This window comes from Gouania willdenowi, chromosome 15 (genome assembly GCF_900634775.1).
Source record: "Gouania willdenowi chromosome 15, fGouWil2.1, whole genome shotgun sequence".
NCBI classification, from domain to species: Eukaryota; Metazoa; Chordata; class Actinopteri; order Blenniiformes; family Gobiesocidae; genus Gouania; species Gouania willdenowi.
Genome location: NC_041058.1, coordinates 10,732,634 through 10,746,955, shown reverse-complemented (window position 1 = coordinate 10,746,955; position 14,322 = coordinate 10,732,634). Strand labels below are relative to the sequence as shown.

At 39.3% G+C, this 14,322-nt stretch overlaps 1 protein-coding gene across 6 annotated transcripts in view; it reads left to right on the top strand.

Annotated features, from left to right (window-relative positions):
* The window catches only part of LOC114476829 (C-terminal-binding protein 2-like), an 82,076-nt gene that overhangs the window by 36,541 nt on the left and 31,213 nt on the right, over positions 1–14,322 (top strand). For 2 of the 6 annotated variants that reach the window (XM_028468780.1, XM_028468782.1), the window contains exon 1: positions 1,900–4,201. The exons of 3 other annotated variants lie outside the window; for them this stretch is intronic. In XM_028468780.1, the coding sequence (XP_028324581.1) occupies positions 1,900–4,201 (2,302 nt within the window). Of the gene's footprint in view, positions 1–1,899; positions 4,202–14,322 lie in introns of those variants that run through there. One more of the 6 variants, XM_028468783.1, reaches the window with a different exon arrangement.

Sequence of the window (14,322 nt, the reverse complement as noted above, 5' to 3'; positions counted from 1 at the left end):
TGATCTCCTCTTGTTCTAATTGCGTAACTGTAATTTAATGTGATATAAAATCAAATTTGTGGTTTCCACAGGGCTCAATCAAGGATATTGAGAAACCTTCTTCAAAATGTTGATACCAAAAGAGACCTTCCACCGAGTTTAAACTCATATTGCAAGCACTTGCTATGAATACCTCCAAGATCGGATTTGGATAAAAACAGACACGTACATGTGTTTTCATGCAATATTAAACAGAGATCCAGGAGGAGTCAGATTTCAACCCCAATGACGTAAAGCAGAGAGCTGGAAAGCAGGTGCAGCTCCACTCCTGTCTACGGTTAATTTAAAGCATGAATAATCTTTTATTCATGTTGTTTTTGCTCTTTATGTTATGGCTAAAAGACTCGACATGTTTTTTGTATAATATGAAGAATAGCTTCAGTTTAACCACAGAAATCGTGTTTTTGATAGGCAAATGTTGGAGGTGATTTGGATTAACTGTGCTTACTAAACCCTCCCCCTCCCACACACACACATGCGTGCACACACAAAGGCATGTATACTGATGCACCACCGTGCACTGTTTTACTTTTATGCATAGAAAGACAAATCCAGATTACAGAGCTGGTCTGAGGGAAAGAGATCAGAGGAGATTTGTAAGAGGGGGAAGGTGCAGTATTTGAACAGCAACTGTGTATGGTTAAAGGTATTTTAGTTACAAAAATGTACGAAAGTATAAGTAAGGAGTTGGCAAAAGCGATGCAATATGTAATTGGACTTTTTTCAATAAAAAACTATATTTTAGTGAAAGCTGTTGGTGATCCATAACAATCACATGGGCTTATTGTAGCTGTTATGTATCCTTTATTACATGTGCATTGTGATTTGCTGTTTGTGTTGTGTAAACAGACAGAGCAATCCCGAATCAAAGGGAATGAGTCAGTGTGGGTAGCTCCACAAAGCCATCAAGGACATTTCAGTGTGACTTGGACAGCAGTTGGTCGTGGTTGTGCTCCAAGCGAGCATGGGCCTGGAGGATTAGTGTCCAATCAGAGTGGATTTGATGTTTACTGACAGCACATTGGACTTAGCCTGGGAGAGCTGCATTTCATTTGTTTTCAATGAAGCCAAGCGCTTTGCCATGCCTCCCCTCCCCACACTGTGGAAAAGGCTGAGAACTGAAACCTGTTGATGACAGCAGCAGCAGAAGCAGCAGCTCTACTTCTTCAGGTAGGTGTCCCATGAAGAGTGGCTGGGGGGTGGTGAGGGTGATATCATTGCCACCATCATTATCATCATACACCACGAGAATGCTTGAATCTGGTTCACATGATGTAATAGTAGGAAGCGGAATTAAACAGGCTTTATTGGGATGTAATCCTTCATTGCAATTGACAGAGCGAGTAAAATGTCCCAGGGGGAGAGAGAGATAAACCCTTGGATTAGTACAATCCCTGTCCGGTCCACCCCAACCTATCCACTTCTTCAGTTTTTTTTTTTTTTTTTTTTAAGGACTGTTCAGTCACCGCCCCGAGCATCCACAGTGTCCTATATAGAGTAACCGCTAAGGTGTTTTTGGGGTTTTTTTTTTTGTTTTCTGTGGGTGGAAGTATTTGTGTGTGTATTTGGTATCATCTTTCTGTGAAGACAACAAGCCAGCATGAGGAAAGATTAATTATTCAAGGAGTGCCTGCCAAAGGGGGAGTTGCCTGAGAGCTTGGACTTACAATATTACAACCTGCTATCAGGTGAACCAACCAACCTCCATCTTCCTTCCTTGTTGTTCTCCGGCTACATTTGTTGGTTCTGCTTTTCGATCTTACTGTGAACTATAATTCATAACAGTTTTTCTTGCAGCTATTTGGTACTTTTACCCGCTCTCTGTTAACACCTTTTCCACTTTTTAACTTTTTTTTGCCAATGCTTGTTCCCAACAAGCAGTTGAGTCTTGGACGCTCCCACAGTTGGGACACTTTAGGAGGGAATGAGGGTCAGTGGGAGAGGGGTGACAGGGTTTACGAGCAGCACGGAAGAGTAGCAGGCCGCCGGAGCTCGCTGTCATACGGAGAGGGAGGAGAGTGGTACGAGCCTCCACCAGGAGTGCGTCCCCCTGACCTGGATTTGAAACGCGATCCTTATTCCTACCAGGATTCTCTCTACGGACAGGTTTACGCTGAGCGACACGACTCACGGGGACATAGGAAGAGCTCTATACCAGATCTGAACCACTACGAGAGAGCGTCCATGGCTCGCAGGGGATCCGTTCCACAGCAGGATTATTATTCTCATGACCCGGCCATGACACCTCGGCAAAATGAGGGCTTTTACCGACCGGAGACCCAGCCTCCAACACCTCACTCTCATCCACTCAGCAGGTCAGGATCTCATTATGGAATGGCACCTGGAGCTCGAACTGTATGGGATCAAAGCCAGGGAGGAAGGGTAGGACCTCAAGCCCCTTCCTCGCCCCTACCCCCTCCTCCTCCTTCTCAAAGTGCTCATGAATTGAATAGGGTGTATAGGGAGCCTGGTACTGTTGCCAAAATAATTCAGGATGGTCAGCGTGTACCATCTCGAGCCCCATCTCCTTCTCACTATGGAATGGAGCACACATCTCCCCGATATGCTAATGAGCCTCCAGTCTATTCAGATATCAATTGTCGTACATTGGAGGCTCAGCAACAGGCGGCAACCTGCCTAGTAGTGGATCCTGCTAATCAAGGTATTGTTATGAGGCAAGATCCTGCTTCGCCCTATACTATCCAGCAACAGCAACAACTACAACAACAGCAGCAAATTCCACAGCAGCAATTACAACAGCAACAAATGCAACAACATTTACAACAGCAGCAACTTCAACAGCAACAATTACAGCAGCAGCAGCTCCAGCAGCAACAATTACAGCAGCAGCAGCTTCAGCAGCAACAACTACAGCAACAGCATTTGCAACAACACCAGCTTCACCAACAGCAATTAAAGCAGCAGCAACTACAGCAAGAACAGTTGCAGCAGCATCTCCACAATCTACAACCCATACCACCTCCATCTGCGATGTCAGTTGCTGACCCTAATGTTCCTGCTGCAGCTCCAGTTCCTTATTCTTCTGCTCCTTTGCAGACTGCCACAGTTGTTCAAGCTGTACCACCACCAGTTCAACCTGCTCCAAGTCAGGCACCCCCTCCCCCAGTCTCACCACTTCCTGCACCCCTTCCTGCTCCTCCACCAACTGCTCCACCAACACCTTTACCAGTGGACCCCAAGAAGACTGTTGATCCTGAATTTCTTTCTCTGTTGCGCAACGAAGGTCTGTCTGAGAGTACCATCTCCTCACTAATCCAGCAAGGGTTTGATTCCAGTAGTATGCTGGCTGTTATGGAGGAGAACGATGTCCGCACTGTGGCACCCAATCTGGGCCAGGCTCGTGTACTGTCACGCTTGATGCATAATTGCAAGCGGCCTGTTGAGGCTATACCAACCCCTTCTCAACCCCAAACACCCATCCGAGGACGATCTAATAGCTTTAGTCATCGGTTAGATGTCTACCACCAACAACCGCACCTACCACAAACACCCAATGTTTTTCCTGGGGATCCACAACTGATGCCCCCACAGCCATCAGGAATAATGCAAACCATATCTCCAAGGATGGGTGAAGTAATGGGCCGAAGGCCAAGCAGTGCTCCCTCTCAACAACTCCTGGAAACATCTGGAGGCTTTCCAGGCCATCCACCCCGTTCACCAGGGCCATATGCAGGTGCTATTATGCCTGTTCAGACAAGACCAATGTCAGCCTACTCTGCTGGGGTAACCATCCCAGGTATGCCTATGCAGGGTATGCAGATAATGCCACAGCAGATGACTGGGTCAATGCCTGCCATTCCAGGATCTATTCACTCAATGCAAGGTATGCCACAGCACATGCCTGTATCCATGCCAGCATTACAGCAGCCACCGCAACAAGTTCCAAAAGCATATTCTACCAACTACACAGTCCCCATGGAGCTGATGAAGAGGGACCGGAGCATAATACCATTATCACCCATGCATAGCCCTCACCCAAGTCCACAGCTAATTCGTAAGGGTGGGGGACCTGTATCAGACAATGCCCTGGTCCCTGTGGGAGTGCCTGCTCAAGGGCAAGGGGCCCTTGGCCTTAACCAGAAGCTAAGTCGACGCACAGGTCCACCAGTCATTGTATCCACCATGGCTTCTCCAGATACAAGTAAATCTTTTTTTCTCTCTAATAACCTTTCATGTCATTAATGCATAAATACTGTGTCCATGTGATTAGTCTCTCTTTTTTCTGGGCTACATTAATTGTTGCAAATTTACATTCACTTTTCCTTACTGTTATTTATTTGCTTTATAGCTGAATACTCTTGCAACAAACTCCTTTTATCATTTGTTGTGTTATAATAAATGTATTTGGATTCTGTGTTTTAGCTTGTTTATTATAATTGTGTATTCCAAAGATATTGAGCATTTCCTTCATTACATTTGAGTGTTGATGACCATGCAGTAGCTTGTGGTTTTAACAGTAGATTTGCTTTTTTCCCATTTGCTTTGATAGCCTTGGTAAATACATTCTACCTTTGAAATAATCATAGTTGTTTGCTTTTATTAAAATAGCCCAAAAAGGCTTAATAGACACGCAACCTATACAGCATTTGCTGTTGTCTCACAGCAACCCATAATTCATGCCCCAAATTCCTGTTACAAATCTAACATGCATCAGATCAGTGCAGCTTTGCTAACCCAGATTTATTTAGATACCCATTTTAGATTAAATCTCTTATTCACTGCAGCGAGAGCAGCTTCCTTACTCGTGGCCCTTCAGCCCAATGACCTGATGATGTGTGACTTCAACATTTCTGGCATTAATTGTTTGATTTCTCCAGCACTAGCTTCTCACAAGAGGTTGTCAAGCTGCATAACTCCACTGATGGCCAATGTATGATTTTATCTGTGTAGATTGTAATGATGAGGCCCTGAGGTTTAATCCTTCAGATCATCCATTTCGACTGCACTAATCCATAGATACTCTTGTTCGGCTCAGACCAGCCTCCTGGATTTCTGTGAGTCTCTGGACTCCAACGGAAACATCCTTTCAGATTAAAACAAATGATTCAATTGAGGCAGTTTTCTTGTCATCGTCACTGTTTTTTGCTCCCCCTAGGATGAAGATATTAAAAGATTCTTGCTGCTTTGTTGTTAAAACACACTGCTGGTGGTAGCAACAAATGGATTGCTTATTTTCTGCCTAACGCACATACATCATCTCATTATCAGTATACATGCAGTCAGCAGAGTAGACCTTATTTGCATGTGGGTGACATTTGTTGCTTTGGTAATTTCATCTGCTAATGGACATGTCCACAAAGCTGCTCTGAAAGCATATCCCTAAACTGTCTGTTGCTAGGCAACACAGGCGGTAATTGGTGGCAGATTATCTTTTTGGTCATTTTATTGTCAGAAAATAGCACAAGATCACGCTTACTATCTTGTTGCAATATCATTCTTTGGGCTTGTTAGGTGTTGCTCACTTGTTTTTCAGAATCAATTGACATGTAGATTACAAAGTGGGTTGTCAAGTGTTTATCGGCCATTGCCTATGGTGACATTTAGACAGAAAAACAGGATTTTATCAGAAATATAGAGTGTATACAATCCCTTGTGAGTTTTTCTTACATTGTGATAGACACCAGCAGTGGATGCAGATGTCATGCCCTAAGCCACTTCTGAATATAATGCTGTGCAACGTATCCTCACTAGCACCCTCCCTTCGCACTTATTACCCTTCCCCCACATTAGTGTTATCATCATCACCAGCAGACTGTGAGACTCCACTTTCTTTATGTCCTCCCTGTGGAGATCGTCTCTTCCTATGTAGGTAACTCATGCTGCTCATGTCACTGCTGCTATGCGTGACACACTAACCTCAATTTTCTTTTCGTCACAAACCTAGCGTGACGTTGGGGTTGGGTTGTGGCATAGTATTCATTCTGGAGATAGCAGATTACGTATTAATGTGTTGCAGGTCAAAACTACACGTAGTTGTTATATTGAGTGAGAGATTATAGGAGAGAGGGGATGAACTGAGAGATGGATGATCATTTCTGGCTGTGCAAAAAAGAGGGAAAACCAGTAGTTGACAGCTGTCAGTCAACCTTGGGTTGTCAGTGAAGCTACTTGTCCAGTCCTTCATCTGGACTCTGAGGGTCAAACATTAGCCTTAATCTGCACTGACAGTCTGTTTTATGTGGCTGGTATCTCTCTTTTCCCTTGCATTATTGTCTCTCAGTGCTATGACATTAGCTCATGCAGCTATTCAAAAAGAGCACTGGGCAATAGACACAGGCATAATTATCATTCTAGTTGTCAGTATCATTAGAGTCCCTATGTTGTCATTTTTGACATCATATGATTTATTACTATCCTGTTCCATGAGGGAAAACATGCTAATGTCAGATTAGAAAAGAGCCAAACATTGCACAGTTTGCATGTAATTGTTAATTAAACATCTCGCTTTTCTTTTCTGGAAGGCATCCACTGATAGCCCCCACCCGCCCCTATCAGCTTACAAAAGGGCCATATACAGTGTATTTATGCTTCCAGCCTATATCGACCCATACAGATTCATGGGCTGAGTCTGATTCAGAAGGACAATGTGCAAGTGGTATTTTGTTTATTCTGGTGCAGGACGTGGAGGCAAAATCTTTAGCAGAGAAGCCCAGAGGGAGGCAGATATTCTTCAATCTGTCATATTTTCCTTACCCAACTGTCGGACCTGGATTCTGCTCTGGGCTAGTCCCGGTTTGCTCGCTGCTACTGAGTGAATCTGGGTTAGTTTATTTTTATTTTGGGCATATATTAGGTTGTGTGCTTGAATCGATCCCTAACTGGATAAGTGGTCCAAACGATAAAAGGGTATTTTTTTGTGCAAGATTATTTGTCATTTACACATTGTTGCGTTTTTTTATTCCGTTGTTGTGGTTGTGGTTGTTGTTTTGTTTTTGTTTTAAATTGAATTTAAATGTATTTTATTTTTGTCCCATAGTTGTATATTTGCATTATTATCCTGAGTTGGTATTTATTTTTGTTCTTACTGTTTACTTCTGCTATTCTATAATGTTGCTGCAACATGTGAATTTTCTCTATGGGGATCAATAAAGGTTTATTCTATTCCTTTACCAGATACATTTTCAGTACTTTTTTTTTCTTTTTTAGAAATGTAAAGGCCCATCCAGCAGCCCTAGTGATTTTTATTCCTACTTGTGATTCAATAAGTACTTTTCATGCCTCTTTTTTCATGTTCTTTGTTGGCATTAGAAGGGCCACACGTTTGGTGATACGGTGCTTTAAAAGGCAGCTAAGATGATCGCCATGATTGCCACTTACTGTTGTAGGCTAGAGTCAAACGATAAAGCTGAAAGGTTGTATATTAGTTCACACATGTGTCCTTGTTAAAGTGCTCAGTAAGTTTAAAAAGGTTTTGTGTCAAGGAAATTACATCATTTTGAGGTTGATGTAGTCATTTAAGGCAACATTCTTGTATTATTTAGTCAGATGTTTTTCTTTGCATTCAGAAATGTCTGTCTGTTTAATCTCAATCTAAATCCATTTGTCATTTTCTGTAATTGCTTGGATTTTTGTCAAAGTCTAAAGTGCTTCTATTTTCCCTCTTGTCTCTTGTATCTCAAATACAGAATATGTCTCTGCTTTGCTCAAGTAGTGTTGAAATACATAACTGAAGGAAAATCAATGGGAATGAGAAAAGTGCAGCTAGAAGCTGAGTTGAATAACCCACAAGCAGAAGAAAAGACTAGCCAAGCGAAGTACTGGCTGTTTTAAAGGCAGTGATAAAAGTATAGAAATTGGTAGAGGATACATATATAATATAAATGTAAAGTGATCTGTCAGGGTGGAGCAAGTAAAGAGGAGCAGGAGTTCTTACTTTGAGTTTTTCAAGCTTGTTGTACACAGATGCTAGACATTAATGCACACTTTCTACCGTCCAAGTTCTACTAAACATTTACTAGTTTTATATTGTTTTATAAACAAGCTTTTTAAAATTGATTGTTACAAAAGCTGACCAGTCGTAGCCATGGTTTACGAATGAAAGTCATTACTCACCACTTTTTACTAGAATTGTTTAGTTTGAGTTGTGTTAATTCATTAAGATTTGTAATTCTTCTCAGTCTATATTTATCTTGGAGTCTAAAGTCCCGTTTGCAGGAGAGAGTGAGATTCCTGTTTCTGTTATACCTATACTTGGTTTTAAAAGAGGCATAACGATAAGGCGTTGTCACTAATACCTTTAAGATTAAAATGCTAAATTGTAATAGTATACACAGGAGCATATTCACTAAGATCTGAAATAAAGAGTGGTAATTCAGTTGCTTCCCTAAATCCTTTAGTGACGCAGTTTCCTCACCTGCTGCGCGGAATTCACTGAGATTGCAGCAGTGATTAGTGCACGTGCAGAACTGGTGCAGACCGCCCTTATTTAAATGAGCATTTTGTACGTGTTGTGTTGAACATGGAGGGTAAACATGAGTGCGCGGAATCAAAAATAAAAATGTGAAGTAGCAGGATTGGAGGTGTTAGTAGATGAAACGAATAAAAAAATGGATTAATTACAGCCGATAGATAGATAGATATTCTTTATGCATCCTGCAGTGGAGAAATGTGCAGGGATGTGACTGATGGGTGCATGCGCGTGGCTGATCGCTTGTTTGTGTGAGACAGTGATCCACGAAGGAGAGATGGACGAACGTACAGCTTTTTTTTTCTCTTTCTCTTACGCGTGCACACACACACACAACTGGAGCCCTTTTTTCATCTCCACTGTCTTTTTTGTCCTTTTTTGTCCCATTTACTGCAACGATGATCTCTGCGTGTGTGTTTGCACCTGTTTTTCAGTTGTACTATTTTCTGGTACTAAAACTATCTCCGCAAACAGTTCCAGGATGCATGAATCACGTTGCTCCCCCTGTATAAATGTATTTGCATTTTTTCTGCTCCTTATTAGCACGTGGAGTTACGTTTGCGCACGTTTTAATACCACCAAACCTTTTGTGAATCCGCCCCACAGAGTGGTTAGTGTAATGAAGAAGTCCAGAACACACATTAGTTTATGGTTGATTTATTGAGTAGATTGTTTTGCGGTGGGCAGAGCACATGGTTCAGGTCACATAAAAGTGGAAGAAAAGATACATTTATTATAATTCACAATAGATTATGAATAGCAGGAATAAACTTAGTGATAATTGGCTGAAACACTGCTACAAATGTTTAAAGTTAAGTGTTGTTTGAGTCTTTAGAAAACTTAACTGTGCATGTTCTCTTCCATCTTCCTTGGAATGGATGGATGATGGATAGATGTACTTTGATCTTACTCTAAATTTTGTATTGCCGCATATTGTCTTTTACTAGAAAACCTTTAGCTGACACCGACCCAATGGTTCTTGGTTATTTCTCAGTTTGGCTTTCTTAAAAAGTACTAAATGCAAATGCCATCAACAAAGAACAACTTTAAAAGGCAAAGTCTGACCTTTTTGGCTTTTTCACACAATGATTTTAAAAGATATGATGGGATTAAAATCCAACTATTGAAGCAGTAGAAAAAAATCAAACCAAGGTCAGAAACTCAATCATATTCCAATTCCGTACTTCCTTAAGATCTGCCTCTGTCTCTCCACTCTGTGTCCTTTCCTTGTCTAAACTTGCTTTTCTTTTGCACTCTGTCTGAATGTATTTTTTCAAAGCTTCCATTTCCATCTCTATTCTCTCATTCTCCTCCACCTCCTCCTCCCAGAAAACAGGGAGACACCATGAATTATTTATTTTTTGAAAATGAAATCTTCATGGGTGTTAAGCCAGAGTGGAGAAGACGCAGAGCTCACCGTGTTTGCGTGTGTGCACGTGTGAGGACAATTTGACACTTTGTCTGATTGTGTTTTAACAAAAGTGAAAGAGGTGATGTGTTTAAAGGTGCAGATGAATCTCATTTGCACGCAAAGAGAATTTTAAACCGCTTTCAGTTGGCTTGTCATCTAGGGCTGTGAATCAGATTGTGATCAATCTGTTTTTCAATCTAGACAGATGAGTTTTTATTTATTGCTTTTTCCATTAAATATTGAATATAACTGGTTTAAGTAATATGGTGAAATGACAAATGACTTTTTATTGAACAAGCAATTAGTAAAACAGATATTTTCAATTATGTAAAAACACTATTAACATACTGACTGTGCCGGTACATGCGTACATATTAGATATGGACAATATTATCGGCCCACATATATTGGTTGGCATCATTGTTTTTCCACTAATGTTGAAAAAGTGATTTTCCATTATTCAAGTTGAATAAATATTATTTCTCACAGATGATGGTTATTTGTGGAATACATCAGAGCGGGGGCCACATAAATGTGATTATCAACATTCATGTTAGCATTTAGAATAATGACCAATCTGAGCATTATTACTGGAAAGAACTAAGGGTTTTCTTGTTTTCTTTTTTAGTTTTGAGACATTTGGTGTGTTTTTGAATTTATAATGTTTATTTATTTGTCAATATGGCCGGTTTTTGTTGCTTTTTTTGTTTTTTTGAGTCATGTGTGTTTTTGTTATATTTTTTGTGTTATTGTTGTCATTTTGTGTATCTTTTTGTCAATTTGTGTAATTTCGTTGGCATTTTCTGTGTCTCTGAAGTAGAGGTCGACTGATATATGGGCTTTATTCAATATATATATATATATATATATTTTTAACACTTTAGAGTAACCATTAAAGGAAATAAGAAAAAACATCCATTCGGATGTATGAATATACAACAAAAATAAAGTAATAATACTAATAGCATGTGCATGGGAGAGATAGAAGCCAGTAGGCTTACAAATAAAAAGCTGATATAAAAGTATAAGGATATAATATAATAGTGCCTGATCAAATATCCTTATCCTATTAAAGTTCAATCAATGTTAAGAGCTCTATTGGTGTATTCAATTTAATTTTGAATATATACATTTATATCATATGAGTGTTTCAATTGTCTTTCACAGTCAATGTGCTTTTAAAAAAAAAAAGTATATCGGCTTTAGATATTGGCCATTGGCTGATTTTATTTTTTTTTTGTTTTTATGCATCTGCATCGGCCTTTGAAAATCCCATATCAGTCAACCGCTACTCTGAAGTCCTTTTGTATATATTGTTGTTTTTTAGTCATTTTGTGGTTGTTTAGTGTATCTTTGTTATCATTTTGTGTACTTTTGTTAACATTTTGTGCATTTTGCTGTCATTTTTCTGTGTTTCTGGAGTTTTGTGTGTTACAGTATGTTGGGCTTCATATAACTTCCAACCTCATGAATTACAATTTTGTTTTGGGGGTCGCACAAAATGAAACTGAGGGCTGCATGTGGCCCCCGGCCCGCCAGTTGCCTGTCTGCTGTAGGGTATCACATTAAAAGGAGCCATAACTTGTTATTTACATGAATATATATATATATATATATATATATATATATATATATATATATATATATATATATATATATACATATTATCGAAAAGTAGGAAAAAAAGGAATATTTTTCAGTCATCATTTGTCAACAGTCCCATTTTGTAAAATAAGTCATGAGAGAATCGTATCGTGAACCCAGTATCGTGAATCAAATCGTATCGGGAGTTGAGTGAATTGTTACATCACTAATATATATATATATATAAATATATTGTGTGACCTAAAATTAGGTTGGGGAGGGGATCCGTCTATACATTAGTATCAGTAAATTTTGTATTTGGCAATAACCGCATATCTGATATTGGCAAAAAACTAATGTTGAACTCCTCTAGTACATATAAATGCAAACATTTATGTACAAAAACTGCCATATATATAAAAATGTATGCATTGATATAAAATGATTAAAAGGGGAAAAAAATGAAGGGAAATCATTTATAGTCTATAATCGTAGATTGTTTTTTTTTTGTCATACAGGATGGTGTAACGTTGTAGATGTATAGAGGTGCACACACACAGGATGAATGATACGATGAGACTAAATGTGCCGTATGTTTCTCCCTAAATTGATGGAAATATCTGCTATTCATCTGTAGTGGTGCCCCTCTTCTATTCTCATCATTTATTTGTTTGCTGCTCTACATGTGGAGTACAGTCGCCGTTGAGATGCTGTGTTTTCGAGGTCGTATTATAACAGACTTTCTCTTTCATTCACTCCTGTGCTTTTTTTTTTTTTTCATGAATGAGCAGTACTCAAGTTCATGTACTCATGTTCCAAAGCTCTGGTTGCTTGTTGTAACTCAACCTTTTCACTGAAGCTCCTTGAATTCAACACAACACTCTGGTTGATCTAACAGCTCACCCAAGCAATGCCTTACAATGTATTGAATGTGCACAAAAACACAACACAGCACTTTCCCGTGTACGCTTTGGATCCTTTTGCAGTATTTTTCTGGCTGCAGAAAGTCTCTCAGTTCACAGTGAACAAAGATGGCTCAGCTCTTGCATTGCCTATGACTTTGCCTTTGATTCATTTCAGTTGATCAACTTTGTAATTAATCATCTTATTAACGTCTTTACAAAGTGTCGAGAAGGATCAATAAAGCACCAGCTAATTGCAGGGCTGAGCCCCGGAGAGGACAATGTATCTGTAGCTCTGTGTGCCATCTGTCATCGGGAGCATTATATAAAGTTATTCAGTGATTTTGAAGCCATTGAAAGCATTTCAGCGCTTTCATGAATACACATTGTGTTAATCCTCACACATCTTTAGACTTGGGCATTAAACAAACAAGCCTGGGAAGATATCAGTGCAGCTGACGGAGCAAAACCTCAGTTACCTGTATGTTGATTTACTGTCTTACAACGCCACACAATAGACATTTAGCATGCTAGCTAAAGCAGCGACTTTTTTTGGATCGTGACCACATTTTAACATCAAAAAATTGTGGCGATCCTAAAGAATTTCTTTTTCTAGAATTAGTTTTTGATCAAGTTTTTATTACAAATAAATATTTGCCAGTATTAGTAACAAATTGTGCCAACTCAGGTATTTTTAGACTGCATTTTACTATTATTATTATTATTATTATTATTATTATTATTATTATTATTATTATTAACTCAACTTTAACTTTATCTATATATAGTGCAAATTACAACAAAGTCATCTCAGTGTGCTTAACAAGATATGAAGTCCATAGTAAGAAAGAAAGAACCCAACAACATCCACATGAACAAGCATTATTATTAGATGTATTAACTAGATTTATATTTGACAAAGTCAAAGTATGGAATACAGTTGTTTTAGATTGTGTTGTATTAATTTGTAAAATAATAATAATAATAAAATAATACACTTTCAATCAGTAATTTTTATTTTTATTTTAATCATTTACTAGGCATTTCAGGGAACCCCATTAAAACTCCGGGTGACCCCACATGTGGTCCCGACCTGAAGGTTGAAAAACACTGAGCTAAAGCATGATAGTCTCAGATCAGACATTGTAAACTGGCAGCCCGATCCCAAAAAATAACAAATTAACTCCCAAAATACACAAAATGACTACAAAAACAAACAAAACATTCTAGATTACAGCAGAGCAATATACAAAAATACACAAACGATTACAGAAAACCTCAGAAAATTATAGCAAAAACACAAAAAAACTATAGACATAGGACAACAAAACCTCCAAATATATCCTTGTTGTGTCTGAGGCTTCGCCCACGCAGACTTCTTAGGCTTTATTTCTTTATTTCCTTTTAAAGTAAAGTGCTCTGGTGTTGGACCTCTCAGACTGCAGTGCTGCAGTCGTCAAAATGCTAATCTGTTACTTCTTGTGCTCGGCTTTAAATCTCTTGCCTGGTTAGAGTTCAGGAGCGTTTCTTGAAAAAGTGTTTCCATAAGTTCTCCTGTAGACGTCCAGTGAGCCTGTGTTTGCAGACGCAGTCAGCTGCGCTGTGTGTTGTGCTGACGGAGAAACTCACTGATTGTTTCCATATGAGATTAGCGGCAGTAGCAGGTGAATGTCTGTTCGCCGGGAAAGGGAACAATGAGTTTTTCTGTTAGGAGTAATTAATGTAGCAGCTGTAGAAACTGAAACATTCAGGTCAGTGGTCTGATTGGTTTTTAAATTTAATCCATTATGTCAGTGGTTCTCAACTTTTTCCAAAATAAAGGTTCCAGAGACCAGGGAACCCCACTGTACCTGAAGGTAGTTGAACACAGACATAAACATTGAAGAACAGTCATGTGGAGACAGGGTTATTGTTAAGGGGGAATAAAGGGGAGAACGTTTTGGGGCCCATCCATAAAG